Source organism: Ambystoma mexicanum, chromosome 4q (genome assembly GCF_040938575.1).
Source record: "Ambystoma mexicanum isolate Mex_15411 chromosome 4q, UKY_AmexF1_1, whole genome shotgun sequence".
Classification (NCBI taxonomy): domain Eukaryota; kingdom Metazoa; phylum Chordata; class Amphibia; order Caudata; family Ambystomatidae; genus Ambystoma; species Ambystoma mexicanum.
Genome location: NC_090928.1, coordinates 108667218 through 108690837, shown reverse-complemented (window position 1 = coordinate 108690837; position 23620 = coordinate 108667218). Strand labels below are relative to the sequence as shown.

The following is a 23620-nucleotide window of genomic DNA, read 5'->3' as shown; positions in this document are numbered from 1 at the left end:
AAAGACCTCATTCAAGGGGACTTGGTGTTTCCATTTCCATCTCTATGGTCCATGCCATATCATATACAGTTCATGCATGAACATAGATTGCTAATTACAGAGTAAACAATACAACAGGCTGTTCCAAATGAAACGGCCTGGAAGTGAGTTTCATTTGCATTAATCTAAATCCTAGGCAAGTGCTGCTTTTTGCGATAAACAAAGTCTCAATATTTTGTATTGACAATCAATCCTTTATTTCGGCTAAAAGCCATACAAGTTACAGTTCAATTCATCATCAAAAAGCCATGCACAATACAATACAACAATCAAAACTCTAATTAAATCCCATGCCTTCACAACGTAGAAAATTGAAGGCATACAATAGACTTAAAAACAATCCTTGAAATTCATAATACTGGTTTTAAAAATGTCATTCGTAACACCTATATGCGGCCTCCAAGTATTTTATAATTGCAATTAGGCACCTGTCATCCATTGTTGTTTTCAGCAGCCTATTTGCTTCTTTAATAGTCCTTACTTTTTTGTCAATGAACAGTGGTCTTAAATAGGATCCTCTTGGATTCTTATATAAAGGGCAAATACAAAACAAATTCTGCACATCCTCAACCTACACTGTACAATGTTTACTTTTGTCTGACCGACCAACCTACCTTCCAACGAGAAACCTATTGTTGAACAGGCAATATTCCCAATCTAAATTTAACCATCTAAGTCTTCACTTTCTTCCTACAAGAGATATCAAGCACTTTTTCAGGGAGAAGTTACATTTCATCTCCATAAATTGTGCTACTACTTTCTTGTCGCTTACATAGTTCTCCAGAGTTCCACAGATCTTAGGTATTTCTCACTGTAGTTTTATAATCCAATTTAGCGGGGTTCCACCACAAAAAAGGTGAATTCCGTTTTTTTGCCATTTCTTCAATGAAAGAAAACCATGGGAGATCAGTAACCCCTTGCTGGGATAAAAGATCACACAAACCCTCTTGATAAACTGAGAGTTCAGGAGTATTGCATAATGTTAACCAATACAGCATGTTTATTAGGCAATCCATGCCATACAAGCCCAGTGCATATATTTTGTATTACTGTTCCTTTACGTATCTGGGCACCTCTATTGCACGTGCACGTGATTCACATTAACAAAGCTTGCAAACTAGCAACAAAGCCCTGGTGCATCCCAAAAATGTGCACAAACTAATCCCGGGGGCGCATGTGCTCCTCCCACCACTCAGGTTGCCATTTCAGTCGGGAAAGGACCCTTGCAGAACTGTTAGTGTTGGAGCTTGCGCATCATTTAAAGGCTCTGACAAAGCAGTGGGTGGATGGGCAAGCCGTTCTGTCAGACTGTACTATGTTGTAAATGTATTATGTAGGTAGTTTGGTTTGGGTGTGTTTGACCGAATTTTCTTTTTATCAAAGCAAACTGACCGCAATTTATTTGCTCGGGCCCCAACTTTAATACACATTAATTTGTTTTCCCCGCCTCCAATTTTAAGAAAGCAGGGAACACCCCTGCACCCCCAAAATTGCAAAGTATCAAACATGGGGAACGGGAGACACCCTTGCAACCCCCGCTCTACAGGGTTGGTATTTTACAATATATGTGACCAAATTGCTCCTAGACCAAATTACCCATGCAAAATTCAATCAAATTGGTCATTAGGTCAATTGTTTTAGGTCAAATAGGCTAATACCAGGTAGTTTTACTAAGTTAGACATGGTATTCGTTTTTCAAATGTCTTTGTGCGTTTTAACTTTATTGTGTGCACTGATGATGCAATGTTGATGGTTATGAATTGAAAACATTACATTGTGTACAGATATGAAATTGTTTCAACTGATGTGTTGATCCATTGTTCTAGATTAGCTTTTTTCAGATTTTTATATTTTGTTTCCCGCACTCTAGAAGACAGGGAATCCTGCTTTTCTGTTTGCCTCATTTGAAGGGTGCGACAAAGCCCTGGGTGAACGGACAAGCCGTTCTGTCAGGCTGTACTACAATGATGCATAACCATAGCAATATGGAATGGCTTAGCATGGCTGTGCTGTGGGCAACTCTGCTCCAGTGTGTAGCTGGGACATGCTGTGTGTTCTGTGCAGTGCACTCCTGACCTTTGAAGTAAGAGCTTAGCCAGCCAAGCTGGAATTTGAAACTGTGACATGCAATGTGAACACAGATCGCAGCAGCAAGCATGTAGCTCCCTGACTTCTTTAAGGAGCGATCACACTGGTATTATAAATTGATATTTATTTGTATTGATATTGATATTTTATTTGTATCGCGCTCGTACACAAGTGTTTCAGAGCACGACAAGGCAAGGAAGGGAAACAAGGGAGAACAAAATAAAACGATTTTACTAGGGCCAGTGACATTGAGAACGGGCAAGTGCTTGGGAGAGGAAGAAGGGGAAATTGCATAGGGGGGAGAAAAGTGCTGAGCAAGGTGAAAATAAAAAAAAAACATAAATAAAGGATAAATAAATAAATATTAAGAGCAACAAACAGTGGTAGTGCAGCCAGCAATTGGCAAGTGCTACGTGTAAGGCAGCAGACAGGGTGTGCCAGGTAAGTGCAGAAAAACAGGGGCGCGGGGGGCTGCAGGGTTACCGATACAGACAGTGCAAGGGGTTGCCAGGAGGTAGTGCAGGGTCAGGTACCTGAGACCGAAAGTCGAGGGTGACCAGGTGCACGATGCCGGGACAGAACAGATCAGCAGGGGCGAGGAGGAGAGAACGAAGAAGCAAAGAGGAAGGTCTTGAGGTGCTTGCAGAACCGGAGATGGTTCTCCTCAAGTTTAAGAGTGGCAAGGAGGCTGTTCCAGAGGGAGGCCCCAGCCGAAGACAGAGATCTGCCCCAAGCTTGTTTCTCAAAAAAAATGACTGATCCTGAGGGAGTTAGAGGTGGAGGAGCAAAGAACTCGAGAGGTAAGGTATTTACGGAGGGAGAGCTGAAGGTATTTTGGTTATGCACTGGTTTACATTCATTGTGGTGGAACCAGCCACAGCAAGCCGATCTCCATTAAGAATATCAATAACGGATGCTAGATGTTGTGCGCTGTGCCGAACGGATTGGCCTGTCCTATATTTACACACCTGACAACGGGCCACAGATCGGAGACTTACTGAGTAAAAACTCTTTGAGCTGTGTTTACATTGAGCTGTGAATGTTTCAGTTTGTGTTTAAGCGGCATTGTGCTGCTTTGTGAAACATGCAACACAGTCAATATCTATGCAAAATCCTGCACACAATCTAACCGTGGCATCACTTCTCATCGATAAGGCAATAACTAGGATGCAGTTGTGTTGTGATGCTGAAATGCTTGCCACCAGAGCTAACACGCAGTGTGATGGGAGCCTATCAAGCATTTAAGGCGATGACACTCATTTGTTATAATTGATCGCCAACCCCAAAGGGAGGAAATCGGGTACATATATTCCTATTTTATCAACGGAAGACTCAGGGTAGAGCTGTCGGGAGCAGCAAGCAAACAAACACATTAAAATGTACAACATACAGCCTCCCTTTACATTGTACAGCAAATGGAATTTCAATATGTGTCTCATTTAATTAGTTAGATTTGCATTGTGGCCAAATAGCAATACTGTTTTTTACAGGAAGATGACATGTTTCAAATGTGAAGTGTTCAGATTGTTAGAAATTATGCATTCATGATGGTGTGTTTATTGTGTGAACTGGTGGAATTGGGGCATCCCAGTTTATTCGAAACCATTTTTTCCAGAAATGAGCAAAGCCAACTATTCCAGAAAAGGATGTCATTTCTAAATTGTGAATACCATTGCCTAATATGTGCCCCGGGGGGCAGCAGGGGGTTCTGGGGTAACGGGCAATGGGGGTTGGGGAATCCACCCTATGGAGGAGGGCAAGAGGTGGTTAACACAGGACAAATAATCAACATTAGTAAGAGGGGGTTAAAAAATAAAATAGTTTGATCGATTCTCATAGAAGTTTACAATTTACCAGGTTGCAGCAGGGCTGCATGTGTGCCAGACATCTTACACTGCGAAGTGGCTTTGTAGTGTTTCATTACATTGTGATACATCATGGTTTGCTCTTAGTCACGTGGTGCGTGCTGCTGTTTGTACTCCTGCAGTACATCTCGTGCATTTGATTTTCAAAGTCACCACAGTAAGATGGCTTGCATCAGAGTGAGCAGGACCCCAATATCTGAGCACTACAATACACCAACCCAATGTAAAAGGATGCTCGGGGTCACCTATAGGTTCCTAGACCTTTGTTTCCAGGCCCAGGTGCTCACTGTATTATATGGACTATCGCACCTATATTGGAAGCCTACCTTTAATTGGCAGCATATGATTTGCGTTGGTTCGAGATTTGTGAAGGGACTTGCTATATCTCAAGGGTTGATTGCCATGAGGAGGGTGGGGGGGCTAGTGTGGAGACACCTGGGTGACCTCTAAGGTAGTAGGGTTGGGAATTACAAATCTGAAACATAACACAACTTTACAAGGACTGCATAATGGCACGCACGCGCGCACACACACACACCACACACACACATGCAGACACACACACATTGCATAACGATGCAAACATAGCATGCCACAGCATGGTACACTAGTGCATAGAGTGCCATATTGAGGCAAAACATTCAATGTGGGTTGACAGAGAGTGCATGTGACAATCTAAGTGCAATCATATCATAGATCAAATCATATCACCAAGTGCAATTTTTGAAATGCCTAAACGCATATACAAAAGTGACCAAATCCACACATTCAAGTAACCTAATTAATATAGACTATGGTGAATTAATTATTATGTTTTTCATTTACAGAGCCAGATACTGCAAAATCGAAAAAGGATGTCATCCACGCAAAACCAGGTACATCTTCATCAAATTTAGGGTGATTTAGAGCCATTTTCACTACTGCTGCAGTCGCTTCTTTTTTTAATTTTTAATTTTTTAATAAATGTCCTATGGTTAATTATAACCTTTAACACTATAAAAGATAAGATGCAGAGATATACAATGCTGAAACAATTCATAAATATACCTACAAAATTACATTTGATATAAAAAGCAGAGATACAATTCCAGTCGCTTCACAATGGGACAATGCTTTTTTGCACAGTTTTAGTTGAATAGTTGAAGTGTATGCATTGTGGCAGGTCTACAAAAGAAATGTCGGTTGCATTCACTGATGGATAACACATCTCAAGTAATGAGGACAAACAACAATTGTTATAAAGCCTTGCCTTTTCTCCAAACCATGTTCTCTGCTACTGTACATTACATCATAAACACCTAGCAAAGTAATTCCACAGGTAGACTTTGGCACTGAGATTCTTGAGAAGTGGATATATGTCAAAGGAGGCACATCAGAGAGTCGAGATATCTTCAATGTGTTGGCATTGTCGACAACAGGCATGCCCACTTATGCCAATCACTGTTGAGCCATAACAAATGCATAATAATCCTAGTCTGCAAAAAGGCATAGGAGCATGCACATCTGCATAGAAATTTCAGACCTACTCCTCTTACCCCTGAGTTTAAAGGTATTTTGGGCAATTGAGGATACAGGGAAGCGGTGGGGAAAGACTTGAGAACATTTCCGAAAAGAGGAGGACGAAGGGAAGTATGACAAATGTTTCTAACCCCATTCAGGGTAAGGAGTCATACTAATCTGGCCAGGCCACCATATATGATCATATCAGGAAGGAGGAACTGTGCACAAGGCACCAACATCAGAAATACGTGTGGCACATTTAATTTGGAAGAAGCACTTGGTAGGCCCCTGTATGTTGCACCAGTGTAACTCTATTTTCTAGTATTAGAACAGGAGAAAAATGGGGCAATTTAAACACAAGACCCTAAAGGCAACAAAAGAAAGCAGTTACATTTAAAGTACAGTATGATGAGCATGAAAACTTCCTATAAAGATTAGGAAAAAAGTGCAAAGTTCACCTTCAGAGAAGTAATTGTGCTAAAAGAATAATGCCAGTGGCAATTGGCAAGAAAGATGAACTAGGTTGTGGCATCTACTTCTCTGCCATACCCTGAACAGTTGATACATGATATAACATCTCTTGAAAATAGAGACAGCTTGTGCATTTTTTATTTGTATGGGCATAAATGTTTTCCTCAAGTATGCAGAAGTGACAGGGCATATCGCGGGAAAATAACCAAATTCAGGTGGGGTTGGGCGCATCGCACCAGAGGAAATGTATTAACACTTGTTTGCTTTTAACTTTGATGTCTAGTAACAAAAAGCCATGTGACAGTAAGAAAATACATGCAGACTGGTGCCACAAAATACATGCCTTGCCACTGTAAGAATATATGGTCAGAATGGTACAACTGATGTAGGCCATTCAAGCCATGCAATAACACTTATCATGCCAAATAGAAAATGCCATGCCACAGTAAGAAAGTGTATGCAAGCTGGCACGACCAATGTTGGCCAGTGAAACCACATAGTAAAACCTATCATGTTGGCTTAACCTTTGATATGATGTAAAACATGCCATGCCAATGTAAGAATATATGGCCAGAATTGCATCAACAAAGTAGGCCATCAAGCTATGTAATAATACTTATCATCTTCACTTTACCCTTGATGCATAGTAAAATAATGTCATGCCTTGGTAAGTATATATTGCCAGACTGGCACCACCATTACAAGCCATTCAAGACAGGTAAAAACACTAATCATGATTGCATTAACATTGTTACCCAGTAACAAATGGCATGCCAAAGTAAGAAAGTATATGTAGACTTGCCCCACCAATGTAGGCCACTCGAGACACACAACAACACTGAGCATGTTTGCTTTATGCTTAATGCCCAGTGCAAAATGCCATGCCACAATATGACCATGTATGCAGGATGGAGCCACTGCTGTAGGCCAGTTAACTCATGTCAAAATATATATCATGTTTGCTTTACTCTTGATGTACAGTAAAAAAAATGCCATGCCACTCTAATAATATACGGTAAGACTGGTGCCTCCAAATCTGGTCTGTATAGCCAGGTAATACCACTCATTGCGCTTGCTTTACTCTTAATGCACAGTGAAAAATACCACGGCATACTAGGAATATAGGGCCAGACTGGCCAACGACATACTAGGCGAGAGACCCGTGTAATAACACTTCTCATTTTTGCATTACCATTAATGCCTAGTAAACAATTGCCATGCCACAGTAAGACTGAGTAACAGTAAGATATCCAGACTGAAGCCACCAATGTAGGCCACTCTAGCCATAAATATATGTATCATTTTTACTTTTCCCTTGATGCCTAGTATACAATGCCATGACACTCTAATAAGGTTTATCCAGCCAGGCACCACCAATGAAGGCCAGTAAAGCCATGTTGGAACACTTATCATATTTGCTTTACTCTTGATGCACAGTCATATATATCATGTCACACTAAGATATATGGCAGGATTGACACCACCAAATAAGCCACTATAACCACAAAATAACACCTATCATGTTTACACTTGATGTCCAGTACAAAAAAATGCCATGGCACAGTAAGACTGTATATACAGACTGATACAACACAAGTAGGCCAGTATAGTCATGTAAAAACACTTGCAATGCTTGCTGTATTTTTGATGCAGATTAAATAATCTTTACTGTGCATCTAGTGTAAAGCAAACATAAATGCTATGCACCCTGCAGCTCACACCCCTAAATGTAACACTGTGCTCCCTAGATACACACACACACACACACACACACACGCACACACACACACACACACACACACACACACACACACATACACAGAGATAGAAATGCTTTCATTCACATGCATTCATACAACATACACTCCCCCATTCACCCATGCATTCATGTGGTATTCAAAGAACTTGCCTTCACACATAAATGTAAACAAATACACACACATACACACAGACATATATACATAAACACATGTCATGCCTAATAATCCACTTATCTGTTACAATCCTCAACATATGACTGCCACCACCACACAGTACTGCATGGTCTGACCAACATCCCCACAAGGTGAGCATGCTCACTGAGAGGAGAAGATGCTTTTCCTGTCAGTCAGCATGTGTACACTGTTAGCACAATCATGCGAGGCATCAGGCCAGTCTTCATATGCCCCTCTGGCTTCTCATTGTTGAGAGCTACATATTTTGTGGCGCCCATAGGGCTCTGCATAACATAAAACATAAGTAGCAATAGCTAGCAGGTGGATGCTGCCCTGATCAGAGACTGGCAGTATACCCAAAAAACACGAGTGCACTTTTCTGCCTGGCACTCAAGCGAGGGGTGGTTCCCCTTGCCCATAGAGAGGAGCTGTCACTGCTTTAAGAATTCACATACAGCCTCAGAATTAACCTTGAGAAATGCAAGACAGTTTGAATGCTTATTCTGACCTACATGATGACAATGTAAATGTGTTACATTCTCACCCCCCACATGATGCACAATGGTAACTTGTGCAGATTGTTGGCAAATGTGAGTCACGACTCACAGAGAATTCATTTTGGAAAGGCATTAGAAAGACCTAGCGTTGGTATGTAGATTGAATTCCCAATCAAAATCCAACCCTGAACTGAAACACATCAATCCTGGGTTAGGCTGAAGGATGACAAAAGAATATTTCCACAGACTCAACTTTTCACTCAACTTTGTTGTTGTTGTCCTATTGGTGTTGGTAAAAAACCGCTGACAGTTGTTGTTCCTAGTACAGGACAGATAAAGTCTAACTCAGGACTACATAATTAGAGGCCTTTCCAATAGGATATATTATGCAATATGTTTGGGCTTCAAACTGTGTTCCACTGCCATATGCATTTTCCTTTGGCGCTCTGGCATATCTGAAAACAGAGGGGTGGCATACGTTAGTGGGGAAAGAGGGAAAATGCAAGATAGGTTTCCCTTTGCGTTGATGTGTCCAGTTCAGAAGTATTCGAATACTGTGTGCAGGTCTGTACATAAGTCGTTTGTGTCAAGTGCACAAAAGGTATTTGTGCCTGAAGGGGGGCCTTGAAGGCTCGTGGTGCGAGGATATCAGACCGGCTAACTTGTAATGAGGCCCATTATCTTGAAACAATTTAATGAATAAGGTCTTAACTTAGATAGAATTAAAGTTATTTGTGCTTTTGGAAGGGTATTTTGGATTCCCCAATGTCCCATTATCACTGTTGCCGTCTTCCATTTTGGCAGGCCACATGCACATAACAGCCATTTACTTTGCTGCAGTGGAAGGGAGTGGCTGTGGGAATGGACCCAGGGTCAAAAACCTCAAAAAGTGTCAAATTCTGTAGGCATAAAAAAAAACAAAGACAGAATAAGTCCCCTAAATGTGGTCACTTGGTGAGAAACTCTGCTTGACACAGTACATCAAGGGTAGCTAGGTCTGAAACGCTGGCAGCACAATAGCATGTGTGAATTTTCGATCTGAACTATTCCCTTGTTTTGGAAGAAAGCTAAAGAGGGAGCTGAGATTTGGAGGTAGAACTCCTTCGAGAAATTAATAAACTATTCTTGCTAACTCAGGGTGTAATGCACAAAAGAACCATTTTTAGTTTTTAAGCCGTGAGTGAACCTATACCTTGTGAGTGTTGAAAACATATCGGTAGCTAGCTGCACGCTTGGTGAGAAGTCCTGAAAGCAGACAGCAGCGTAAATAAATCCTTTCCAATTTGATATAAAATATTTTAAATCAGTCAGGAAGTGGACAAATATCAGATGGTCAAAGTGAATAGGATCATATAGACATGCAACCTTCTGGTCCATAGTAGTTGAGAAAAAGGCCTAGAATGACAGCGACATTATAAAATATCCTATGTAGATTTCAGTAGACATGAATCTTCCCCAGCTGGTTGGTGAATACATGAGGCTTTGAGAAAAACATGTACAAAATAATACCCCTCTGGTGCATTCAAATCCTATAAGTTTACAATTCGAAATCAGTGATCTCTTGGTCAATAGGTCCAGCTGTGGTGTGCATTGAAAAGGCAAAACGACTCACCTATCACTGGGAAAACCTCTAAGTCTGAACTAGATCAGCAGATGTCATAAATAGCCATAGCAGAGTGGCATGTGCAGGTGTCACAATTTGAGAAAGCAACAATGCGTATAGTCATTGGTGTCTCCGCTCAGGAGGAGGAAGGCCTGGTGTTCTTTAAAGGGCTAGAGAATTTCAAGGACATTTATAGAAGCTAATAGCTATGGGGCAGGGCTGCACCCCAATAATCCAAACATGGGGACACCTAGATTCAATGAGGGAAGTGACTGTATAACCATTGATCAATCAATAAGCTCGGTTCACAGTTGACAGTGTGGGAGAAATAGACACTGGGCCTCATTACGACCCTGGCGGAAATCGCGGTGCAAAATGCACCATGGAGCACGGCGGAAAGCTGCCGATAGCGCCATGGGGGTTGGCGGATTTTCCGCCCCATTCCGACCTTGGCGGGGCGGTAAATCCCCATCCCCCATTTTACCCTTCCCCATTCCCATTTTTGCCCCATAGGGTATAATGGGAGTGGGGAAGGCGTTAATTACGCCACCGTAAAATACGGTGGCGTAATTAACATCAAGGTCCCGTAGCGCCATGGATTTCTCCGCCCGGAAAAACCAGGCGGAAAACGGCTCCATGGCGCTACGGGAACTCGTAGTAGGGCGGACGGGTCCGCCGCGAATAACGCTGGCGTAAACCCACTCCGCCAGGGTCGTAATGAGGCCCACTGTGTTCTGATAAGATTGACAATCCTATCAACACACAGCGTCCATTTTTTCCACACTGTCTACCGAGCTGATTGATTGAGCAGACTCGGTAATACATTGCTCCAAATAATGTTTTTGAGCTATTGAACTTCATTTTTTGCCTGTAGATACGTTTCTTTAGTACCACTGATTGCTTTGTATATATGGAATGTATGTTGCCTATCATCCTGTGCCATTTGCTTACTCAATATATTTAATTTGTTTGTTAAATATAATGAATGTTATAAATAAGTGGGTCATATTATCTAGGCAAGCCTATAGATATATGTACATTTGTACCTGGAGAGATCAAGGAATTGCCAGGTGCCCCTTTAACTTCTTGAGGTTCATCAGGTAGCCATTATGTCGGGGACAAACACAGCCCCCCTCAACCAGCAGCACCACTCACACAGGTGCTCATCAGACAACTGCCACACCTAACATGTTTCTGTCAAGTTGCATTTGAACCTCGATACAGTAGGATGGGACTACTAAACAGGAACTCATGGCCACACAACGCTGAACTGCAAATGTGAGTGTTTGGGGGCGTACAAGGTCTTCAAGGAGTCTTGTCCTGGTGTTGCGGGAACATTTGCTTTTTCAGATGTATTCCTCCTTTCCTAATCATACAGAAAGCAAAACTACCTTAACATTTCTACATTTAAATGTCTATCTTTCTTTCAGTTTCTGTCACCAAACCAAAAGTGGCAAGTATGTCAACAGATAAACTGCACCATTGCCAATGTGCATGCTGCCCTGGAGCCACAGTCAGTACATGTGCTTCTGCTACGGCTTAATGCCTGCACTCAGCATGCACCTGCCATTTTATAGCAATTGCCTTTGCGCAGCATCCATTCTTCCTTCTGCTCTGAGCGTTGTTGAGTGCTGCACTCTGAATTACTTGGAATGTCGTGGAACCAATTGTAAAAAGAACGCCATTTGCTTTAGCCACATTGTAAATGTCCATTAACTGAATCTCAGTCACAGAGGGCATCTTTAAGGTGCCACTATTTTCTGATGAAACACTGACAGTCAAGAATGAAGAGGAATATAACCTGGGCCGTGAAATGAGTTACGCGCAGTCTCTTTGAAACTAAGCACCTTCTGTATAGAAATGACTCTTTGTAACTCTTAGAAAGCACAACTCCTCCAATCAATCTACATCACTCTTCCTATCAGTCCATAGAGTGGTAAATCCCATTTGTTTCATGCCCTTTTGTTTCATGCCCTCCCATAGGGTATTGACACATTAGAGGGAATGCAGTCCTTCTGCAGGGCGCCAACACTCACACTTTGGTAAGGATCCATACATTGGTTTCAAGCATGGGAATGACCATATTGCTGCTAATCTGTTTTACAAATATCCATGTATGGGTTTAAACTTGAAGAAAATGTCACGTGGACTTTTTTTTATCAACTTAGTACCTGGGCAGTGTGTGCTTTCTGGAGAAAGTGACAGATGTTGTTTTTGATCTGGGGATCTGGGTTGAAGGTTAACACCTGGAGAGTGTCTTTACTGATCATGCCGGCCACATTTGCTGGCCCTACTGCTTCCAGCCAGCTCCCCCAAGAACCTTCCAGCACACAAAGCAAAATCAACTAGAAGACAGGGGATTGCATGGCCACTGTCCTTGAAACTAGATTGAGAGCTGGCATCAGTAGTATTCAAGTGGCCTGCTGTGTACCATGGAAGCCCGCATTCTACCTACAGAATCTGACCACACCACCTTCCCCCCACTCTGAGAGCTAAAGGTGTTACAGGTTGACTGTGACCTTCAGCTATGTGGTCCCCCTTGCAGACCTTTTCAGCAAACAAGGGGCTTATCAAAATGATCACCAAAGCCCCCTGGGGGTGCTGGTGCCATCCTGCATGCTCACAACCTGCATTCATCAACATGAATCTCAGTCTAAGGAAAGAGGATGTGTTGCGCACGGCCCTCAAGAATGAGCTGAGCAGTGCAATCGGCAGCATTCGAGAGGACTGCGCTGAGCATTCTCAGTCTACTCCCCACCCTCTGACACTGCCCACACTTTCTTTCTCCTGCTCTGAGGGCTACATACGAAGTCACCTTACTGTGGCCCTCAGCAAAACGTTGCCCTCTTGGACCACGAATGAAAACAAAAAAACTCATCGGAGTGCCAATCTCCATGGGCTTGCCTGGGCCAACCAGATCCATTAGCAGGACCTTTTGGTGGCATTATCTAGAAGAAATTGGATAGGACCCATTTAACTGGCCCTTACTACTCAAACTAATCAGAATGAACAACACAGAATTGCCTGAGTGGCGCGGGTTGGATCCCGGTGAAGGGAGAGTGAAAGAAAATCCTGTTTGCCAGTCTTGACCTCCATGCCCTGGCTTGGATCCTCCAGAAGGTGGCATCCAAGAGCTGCCATTTTGTGGACTCTGGAAGGATAATGCAAAGTTGCGTGTTGCTGTTGTAACTACCTCTACTTTCTCCCCGCCCTAACCTGAGCTGGTTCTAGACTTCCCGTCGCGCCCAGTTCCTCCTCCCACTCTCATGCATGGATTGCGTGTGGAGTATCTCTCGCTTCTCATGCACGATTCCCCCCTGTGCTTATTCTGTGATCCTCCCCTTGTCTCCCTCACCTCATGTATATTACCACATCCATGGCAAGGCTCTTTCCTCAGTAGTTCATGGTAATTTGACTCTCATCATGTTCTAACTGTAAAGCATTTAGAAATTGAATTGCTAAATCGTGTTTGTTCCCATGTATAGTGTATTTAACAATAACATTAAAAAAAAAACACTTCAAGGGCCTGACTAACAGAGCATTTTCCAATGGGATTGCACCATTATAAAACGTTTCTGTGAATCAGGGCCCAAGACTTTCCATTTAATAAAGTTAAAATATATGGCTTTGTTTCCTCCTACTGGTGAATCCAGTGAGGACTAGTTTGGAGACATTGTTACAGTGTGGACCAGGCGTGAAAGGGAGGCGCTGTGATGGGCGTAGTTGACAATATATTACTTATCTTTAGTAGGATCAAATAATAAATTATACAATGATGCAGGTTCACGCTGATTGATCCCAGGACTCAGGTCATACAGGGCCTACAAGGACAGGGAAGACATATAGGTCAAGATCTCACAACATAATTCCAAAAGTAGTCTTTACCACTGTGTTCCACAACAAAAGAGCAACATATTGTCAACATTGCACCAAAGGTCGAACAGCAGCAAAAATATGTTGATCCTTGTGGTAAGAGGGCCTGAATTTAAAGAAGACAAACATGGCAACAATGCGTGAAAGCTTGTGATGCTTGAGAATTGGTTGTGTCTTTAGGAAGGCACCTCAAATAGTGTAGAACACTTCAATGGGTTGGCATTGGGCAGAATGACATGTCCACCTGCGCCACTCATGATCCAGCCATTGCAAATGCATAATAATCCTACACAGCGAAACGGCAGCGGAGCACCCACATGTACACAAGAATTAGAACTGGCAGATCCAATCCTCTTATCTCTGAAGCTATAGATATTTTAGGCAATTAAGGCGACCAGGAGGGGCAGGAAGATTTAAGAGCATTTCTGATAAGAATAAAAAGTGAAAAAAGACAATGTTTCTACACCCGTTCAGGTTAAGGAGTAATACTTCTGAAGGTATGACAAATCAGGTAGAATGAAAGTGTCTCTAATATGGCTGGACCGCCATATAACGCCACGCAGGAAGGAACGACTGTGCACAAATGATCAACATCAGACAGACTCCATTTAGAAGAAGCATTTTGTAGGTTTCCGTGTGCTGCACCAGAGCACGTTTAGGTTCTAGCCATAGAACAGAGGCAGAATAGTGCAATTAAAGCCCTACAGGGAACAGAGGAAAGCAGTTCCATTTATAGGTCAGTATCACGACCATAAAACCCCCCATTAGATGTGAAAATAAACATAAAGATTGTCTTCAAAGGAATAATAGTGATAAAAGAATAATGTGCTTATAGATCATGCCTTTTTATTGATAAAGAAGACTCAGAAGCAACTTCCGCTGTTAATCCTTTACCAAGTATTGCAGACAGATAAGGATGCTAACTAATCCAAAGGATAACTGCCCCTGCATAAAAATGCAGTTATGAAATGCAAAATACAACAGAAGGGACTAGGAAGGAAAAGGCCATGCAGCTAAAAACAGCATTTCTGAAGTACCCAGTAGCAATTGACAAGAAGGTTGAACACTTTGGGCCTCATTACACGGATGGCGGAGAACCATGGCGCTATTAGCGCCAAGGTTCATGCCGGTAAAATACCGGCACCGCCTTGGTGGAAAGGGGAATTACCGCCCTATTCCAAGGTTGGCGAGGTGGTAATTCCCCCTTCCACCATTGCCCTTCCCCATTCCCATTTTTGCCCCATAGGGCTCTATGGGAATCGGGAAGGCGCTAATTACGGTACCGCAAATTGCGGTACCGTAATTAGCTCCCTGGGTCCCTTTGCGGGTTGGTTTTTAACACCTGCAAAAAGCAGGCGTTAAATACCCCAACCCGCAAAGGGACCTCGTAGTAAGGCGGTAAGGATTTACCGGTACCGGTATTTTACCGGTACCGGTAAATCCTTACCGCCATCCGTGTAATGAGGCCCTTTGTCTCCTGTGCTCAGTGTAAAACCTTGGAAACTAGGTGGAGGCACCGACAACTCTGGATTCCAAAATCCTAGTCTAGGAACTCAAGGAGTCATAGCCTGCCAAAAAGTGAAAAATGGAAATTATATGACTACCTTTTACCTGGAGGGGCATAAATGGATGCCCAAAATACGCAGGAGTGACTTAGTGTAGCGAAGGCGATGGACCCACCATGACTCTACCAGGAAAATACATAACAATAATGGGTTACAATATTGCATTTTACAGCACATTTTCTGTGAAAAATTGGGTACAATGCCACCCATCCTGTATTTGGTTTTGTAGGATAACTCACGAAGAAATCCATTAGCTGCAAGTTACCGTAGTGCACAGGAGCTTTTTCCAATGCATTTCATTGATGCCTTTCCTACAATATATGCCAGTATGTTTATGCTGGCTGTGCCAATGCATACGCATTCAGGCTGTACCATTATATGCCAGTATTACCTTATAAAAATTCCTAGCAAGTAAAAAATGCCAATGCGACAGAAAGAAAGTATATGCAGACTGGCTGTACCAATGTCGGTTCGTTTAGCCACATATTAACTCTTCTGTTTGCTTTTCACCCTGATACTCAGTTAAATATGCCATGCCACAGTAAAAGGTATATGCAGATTTGAACCAATAGTGTATGTCAATCAGGCCACTTAATAACAATGATCATGTTTGCTTTGCCCTTCACGGACAGTAAAATATGCCATGCAACAGTAAAAACGTATATTTAGACTGGAATGACCAATGTAGCGGAATCAAGCCAAGTAGTCACACCTATCATGTTCACTTTTCCTCTGTTGCACAAAAGAATTGCCATGCCCATGTAAGAACATATGGTCAAACTGGCAGCACCAATGTAGCCCATCTAGCCATGAAATAACACATTCTTTACCCTTGATGTACACTAAAGAATGCCATGCCACAGTAAAAATGTATGGCTAGTCTGGCAGCAGTACTGTAAGCCATTCAGTTCATGTAATAACACTTATCATGTGTGCTTTTCGGTGCTCCACAGTGAAACAGTAGGGTTACAGGTCTAAGGACCATCGCATGACTTGAGGATTAGAGTCCTTTCATTGGTTTATTAACACTGATGGAGAATGATTGGTGACAAGTGTGAACTTCCTTCCTAGGATATAGTATCTTAGATATGTGATGGCCCATTTGATGGCAAGGGCCTGTCATTCTAACATAGAGTCGTTTTTTCACGTGGGAAGAGTTTTCGACTAGTGATTACGATAGGGTGTTCTAACCCATTACATACTTGTGACAAAACTGCTCCTAACCCTGTAAGAGAGGCGTCAGTTTATGATACAAACACTTTTGAAAAATCTGCTACCTTTAGGATCAGGTTCTGGCACAGGGTTTGTTTAAGTTGTTGTAACACACATCGTCCTCATCCTCATCAGTCCAGTGAATCTTCTGGGGTTCAGTGTTTTTTAATTTGTAAGTGAACCTAGCGTGGGATAAACCTACAGTAATAACCTATTAATCCTAAGAATGCTCTGAGGTCTCTTTTAGGTCTTAGGCTTGGGGGGTATCTAGGACGGCTTTCACTTTTTTTCATTGAGGCTGGACACTGCCATTCCCTAAAAATAAGCCGAGGTATTTCACAGCTGAAGGAGCCAGCTTTCATTTGATTGGATTGTCAGTAATGAAAGAGATGGAAAAGATGATCTTCTCAAGTCTTACTATAAATGACTATATCGTCAATATAAGCCCCTCAGAAATTGGAGTAGGGCTGTAATATCCTGTCCATAAACCGTTGGAAAGCGGGGGAGGGCCATGTGTAGGCCAAAATGGAGGACTTTGAACAAGAATAGTCCCAGGGGCATTGTGAAAGCTGTCTTTTCCTTATCAGGTCCATATACTGGGACCTGCCAGTACACCATGGTTAAGTTTAGGGGTTGATAGTGAGGTGGCATTTCCGTGTTTATCAATCAATTTGTTGATACGTGGCATAGGATAGGCATCAAAGTCAGAGATGTCATTGACCTGTCGGAAGTCTATGCAAAACCTCCAGGAATTATCAAGTTTAGAGACCAAAACAATAGGGGATGACCATTGGCTTGAAAAGAGTTTGATAATATTTGCCCTCAGGATTTTGTTCACATCCTCCACCACGATCTCTCTGCAGGCTTCTGGGAGTCTGTATGGTTTCAAATGGACCACTTTTCCATTTGGAGTTCTGATATAATGATAAGTGCCATGCACTCTCCATGGTTTCTCGCAGAATACATGCATAAAAGTCTTGACTAGATCTTTTAAGTCTTCTTGCCGTTGACTCGATAGCTCTTGGGGAATTCATTCAAAATGATCTATTTCCTTGGGTACCAAAAAATATAGTATCGAGGCAATGGCTACGGAAGGATTTTCTTTCCACTCTTTTAAAGGATTTACGTGGTAGAGGTAAGTCTTTTGCTTCCAGCCAGGTTGGGCTATTTTATAGGTACAGGTCCCTGTTTGCTCTACTACTTCACATGGCCCATACTACTTTGAGACAAGTTCATTTTCAGAGGTAGGTAAGAGGACTGATACTTTTTGTCCTAGTGAAAAAAAGGATCTTAAGTTTACCATCTTGTCATAGGTGGACATTTGTTGTGGTTGGGCTTTTTCCATGTGATTATTACAAGGTTCCGAACAAGTTTCATATGATCTCACAATCGGGTAGCTGTTTGTGAGAGGGGAATAGGTGTCTCTTCTCTTTATTCCCAGGTCTCCCGAAGTATGTCTAAAACATCTCTTGGTTCTCTACCATAAAGTAGTTCAAAAGGAGTACCGTCCGTTGGATGCCTGAGGGGTCTTTCTTACTGCAAATAGGGCCCAGGGAATCATGCAATCCCAGTCTTTCCCAACCTTGTCCACCAACCTTCTTAAGATCATATTAAGGGTTTTATTAAATCTTTCAAACAATCAATCCATTTAGGGTGGTAAACTGAGGTTCTTAATGTGGAAATATGGAGCAATTCCTAGACTGCACCCATGAGTTTGCTCATAAAATTGAATCTCTGATCCATTAGATTTTCTTTGGGGAAACCAACCCTGGACAAATATGGTAGTAGGTCTTTCAGAATTTGTCGTGTTGTGTTGTTCTGCATGAGTAATGCCTCTTGGTATCGGGTAGCATAATCAGTGATTACACGGACATATTATTACCCAGTCTAGAGGTTTCCAACGGTCCAATGATATCCATCCGAATTCAGGAGAAAGGGATTTCTATTATTGGTAAGGGGTTCAGAGGGGCAGGTAAGTTAATATGCATACTGATTTTCTGACATATTTCACATGTCTGAATGAAGTTCTTTGTATTAGCATGGATACCCGGCCATTAAAAACTTCCCACTGATGTCCACTTGGGTCTTAGATTGTCCTAAGTGTGCCCCTGTCAAATGTGAATGTGCAATCTCTAGCACGATCTTCCAATGGGTTTTGGGGATTACTAACTGAGTTTTATTTAGTCCTTCTCTGTAGCTTTGCTTTCTATACAGTAATCCTTGCTTTAGAAAGAAAAAAGGACTTCCCTTCTCTAATCCTTCCCCATCAGAAATCACCTACAAGAAAGCCTCTGCAAGTGCTGGATCATTTCGCTGGGGGAAGGCTAGATTGGGAAGGATGGTAGGTTCTTCTTCCCTCTTTGCCTCAGTGGTAGATGGTTCATCTGCTTTCCCAAAGACTAAAGTACCTCTCTCAGTTTCTTCTGGTTCACTCTCTATAAAACGGTGAAATAGAGCCCTTTCATTAATTCCCTCTGAAATGTTGTCCTCACGATCTACTTCAAATGGAGTTTCATCATGGTTCTCTAGGAGAAGCTTTATGTCTCAACGGAAGTCGGAATCTATGATGTCTGCTATGACATCCAGACCAAACTTGCAGGCCAGGGGAAATTTTGGAGCCAATATTATATAACACTCGCAGGGGGTATTAGGACTAAGTCTGTGGGATTCATTCCTCTTTTTCCTGAAGGGATAGTAGCTTCTCTGCTGCTACAGATATCAAAGCCTATGGATTCCTTCATGGCGAGAAAGGGATTTTAGGCTCTGTGACTAATCTTCTGGAATTTTAGGGTCACCCAATTTGTCTCAATTGAGTCGCATCCCACACCTGACACTACATGTAAGGAAGGCATGGTATTAAACGGTAAAACAGACACAAGTGATCACAGTTCAAGGTTGTTCTTTGAACTTCAATTGGGTTTAAACAACACCTTTCTAATCCTAAATCTAAAGTTGGGAGCAAGCTACGACCATCAAATAATAATAACGCAGTCATAGTCGATTCTGTCAAAATAAAAGGGCCTATACTAATATACCTACTGCCAATCCTTATTTCTAAATACAAAATGAGTGGGAAACAATGATATGCGAAAGAAAAGTGTTCAAGAAATGATATGTCAGGATATTTGAGCTGTTGGTTTCCCTTCCCCGTGTTTTCAGTATGGGAAAAGGCGGCGCACTCGATCTTAGCACACGTTCTGGCTCTTCTAGCACAAGGATGCAGTTCAAAACCTCAGCATCAGGGCCTTCTGTGCCAAAGTCTCTTAGCCATTCAAAGTTTGTTATTTCAGAGGGCCCAATGCAACAAATAACATTAATTCAAAGTTCCTTTCTTCTCAGGATTCTCATATGCACAATTTCTCAGGTGATTCACTGTTCACCTCTGGTCCCCCTCTGTTGGTCTCAGACCCACTTTGACACAATGTTTTCAGGATTTTCACGTACCCAATTTCTCCAGTGATTCACTGTGCACCCCTGGTCCCACTCCGGACACACAATGCAGGATTCTTCAGCCTGGTTTCCTGGTGTTATGCTTTCGAATCTTGGGAGTTCATGAAAGTAACGGTTCCTTGTCGAAAAGGTCAAGGGAATTTCCCTCCTTGCAAACCCCTCGTAGTTCACTGTCTTTTGTCCCGCGTTCAACTGCCGTCTCGAAACTGCTGTTTCCTTGTCTGCTTTGCCTCGCTCAGAGTGTGCTCTGATGCTCCGCCTTTTATCCATGTGTGAAACTTAATGGAAGTCAGGTGTGTGTGATGGTCAGTAATTGCCTGACCTCGTCTGACCATTGTATTGTCACACATCAGGTACACTGCTCGAGTGTTAGTCTGTTTTCTCTCATAGCGGGCTGTCCATGTGAAAGTGTTTGTGTTGTAAAAGGGGGCGTAGAGTTCCTACGTATCCCACCTGGTGGGATGGGATAAAGGTGTTACAGGGAAGAGGATACTGCTTCTCACCATCCGGTGTCCCACTCCCACTCCCCGAAGACCCCTCACCCAGGTAACCCTCCCACACATGTTCACCCAAAGGAACTGGATCCAAAAGTGATGGTCGTGTCCTGGCCACCTGGATGACAGATCGCCGGGGACTAGTGCGTGAGACACCTTCTGATTTCTCTCAGTCTCTTGACCTTTGCTTGCAGGCACCTAGTAGATTTAAGGTATGTGCAGGTGCTCACTGTATTGTATGTACTATCACACCTATTACTGCCAATTGTTGGAAACCTAACTTTGAGTAGTAGCATATGATTTTGGTTGTTTTATGACAGTGGTCCGGGACAGTTGGCAAAAGATGAGAAAAGGGTGGCATATGTGAGAAGGTATATCAGTGGTTGAATGAAATGTGGCGGTGGGGGTGCTACTGTAGAGGCATCTGGGTGCCCTTTACGGTGTGAGGGTTGGGAGTTACATGCTAATTAAAGTTGCCAACATCAGAACAAAACTGAAAAAAACATAACTTTACATGGTACACATAATGGCACACACACATTACATAAAGTTTCATACATGACATGGCATACAATAGTACACTAGTGCATAGCATGCTATATTTATTACTACGATTGCCATGTGGGTTGACAGAACGTGTGACATTCTATGTGCAAATGCACATTAAAAATGCCTAGATGAGTCTTCGAGGAAGGATGACCAGAACTGCCCAAAGTTACACTTGCAATTAATGTGATTCATATAGAGTTTGTTCAATAAAATGTTATGTTGTTAATTTTAATTTTACAGAACCAGATTCTGCCAAACTAAAAAAAGATACTGCTAAACCGAAAAAAGACGTCTCCCACACAAAACCAGGTACAAGTTGATCGGATTTAGAGATGCATGGCTATCCCACTATTGCTGTGATCACTTCATACTTTGACAAATGCATGACAAGGAAAGACATGCAGGAATGCTTCTTTAAACTGTTTTAGTTGAAGATGAATTATTGTAACAGGTCTACAAAGGAAATGTTGGTTGTATTTTACTGATAGATGGCAAAACTCAAGTATTGGGGATAAGCAATAATTACTAGGGAACTTACTTATTTTCTCTAAAACTGCCCTAATTACATCATGAAGACATAACAAAGTAACTTCAAGGGCAATCTTTGCCCCTAAGTAAAGTAACTTCAAGGACAATCTTTGCCCATAGGTAAAGTAACTTCAAGGGCAATCTTTGCCCCTAAGTAAAGTAACTTCAAGGGCAATCTTTGCCCCTAAGTACCGCGACAAAATGGGCAAATATTCTCAAAAATGCTCTAAAAGTAGAACCCCCAGCCCCAAAAAAGTCTATGAACACAAGCGTGAAAACTCTGCCTATGAAGGGGTGAAAATGGTGAGGAATAATGAAAGCAGGCAGGTGAGGAAACCAATCACTTCAAGCGATAAGTGACAGCTTTCTACTGCATAAGACTGCAGAAATGCTATGCAAAGAAAATGGATAGGAATAGTGGGGAGGGGAGGAAAGCTATGCCAGAAAAAAAAAATATTATTTGTATTTTCATTTCCTAAAATGTCTTGCAATTGTGAACAAAATCTCTGCACAAAGTGCATATGGGAACAAGGCACTCACAGGGTTGTCTAACAATGATGAATGATGGAGTATGGCCGAATAAAGTGTCCGGTTGTAGTAGTGGGTGGTGGCGGTGATACAGAAAGCAGGGACAATACCAGCAGGCCATACCGGGATAGATATGATATCGTGAACGGAGGATAGCACAGGGGCAACGCTGTTCTTGGAAGCAAGATCATGCAGGGCGATTAGAAACTGAACTCAGGTATGGTTCTAGGTGTGTTATAAAAAAAAACAATTAAATAAATATGACATACTATATGAAATGGTATGATCAATAATGACACTTTTACATATATTCAGAGATGGGTGCACACCGGGAGTAGGGGAGGGCCGTGGGTACTGATTGTATCGCAAGTGAGGTCGCTCATCACCTTTGGAGGTTTTCATGTATGCCAGTGACTCTGCCATTTTGATTACAAGGAGCATGTATAATGGCCAACTAATAGCAAGGAGCATCCTCTCAGACCAAGCCAGACCTGACCTTACAGTAGTGGCCCCCTAACCTAAAAGGCTGTTCAGGCCACTACTTAATCAAATTTACTTGGACAAATGACCTTCCGAGAGAGACACCAAGACACCAACGCTCTACTAATACAGCTTTAACTCGTTTTGGTTCCCCTGTGTCTGCATATGGGCTAGGATAAACCTCAAGGGCGTCTTGGTGTAACTGAAACGTTTCCTTTTTCAGGTGTATTCCTCACTTGACTCGTACTAATAATCAAACATAGCTACCGTCACATAGCCTACATTTAAACAATGTCTCCCTTTTTTTAGCCTCTGTCACCAAACCAAAAGCAGCGAGTATGTCATTAAATACACAGCAACATTGCAAATCAGCATGCTACACTGGAACTGCATCACATGACGCGCATTGTCTGCTACTGCTTAAGGGTTGCACTTAGCATGCATGCGTCAAGCTTAAGGGTTGCACTTCCTGCTTTTACTCATGATCCGTTCTTCCTTTGGCTCAGGGCAACACTCTCAATCTGGTGTGGTGTCCCTGTGTTTTCCCCAAGCTCTTATGTCCATATTAGAGGAGTGTGGTTATATGTGGTCACGGCACATCCAGCCCGAAGACCCAGGGAAGCTGTTGTGGTTAGGACTAGATAAGACCAGTGTGTTAATGGTGTCTGGACTCAGACCTGAAAACATGTATAGAGTTTGGTCTGGGAAGACGCCTGTGTCGTCAGAATGTGCCTGCCCTGATTGGATGAGCCAGAATATTGTTTGGAAGAAGACTCTTCGGTGATTGAAGCCTATGTTCCTGCCCTGAAGAACTCAACTATGAGGGCTGCATTAGCCTGGAACAACTGGGAAGTCTAAAATCCTGACCGCACATGCTCTGTATAACTTCCATTGTAACCAGCTCAGCATCAGGACCATCTCCCACTCAACCAATCCGCCATCAC

The 23620-nt window shown here is 42.4% G+C and overlaps 1 protein-coding gene across 50 annotated transcripts in view; it reads left to right on the top strand.

The window, feature by feature from the left end:
• Window positions 1-23620, top strand: part of TRDN (triadin) — a 1596486-nt gene that overhangs the window by 1292770 nt on the left and 280096 nt on the right. For 44 of the 50 annotated variants that reach the window (XM_069607588.1, XM_069607568.1, XM_069607599.1 and 41 more), the window contains 3 exons: window positions 4820-4867; window positions 11428-11454; window positions 21381-21449. In XM_069607588.1, the coding sequence (XP_069463689.1) occupies window positions 4820-4867; window positions 11428-11454; window positions 21381-21449 (144 nt within the window). The remainder of the gene's footprint in view (window positions 1-4819; window positions 4868-11427; window positions 11455-21380; window positions 21450-23620) is intronic. The other 6 variants (XM_069607603.1, XM_069607583.1, XM_069607581.1 and 3 more) reach the window with 1 other exon arrangement.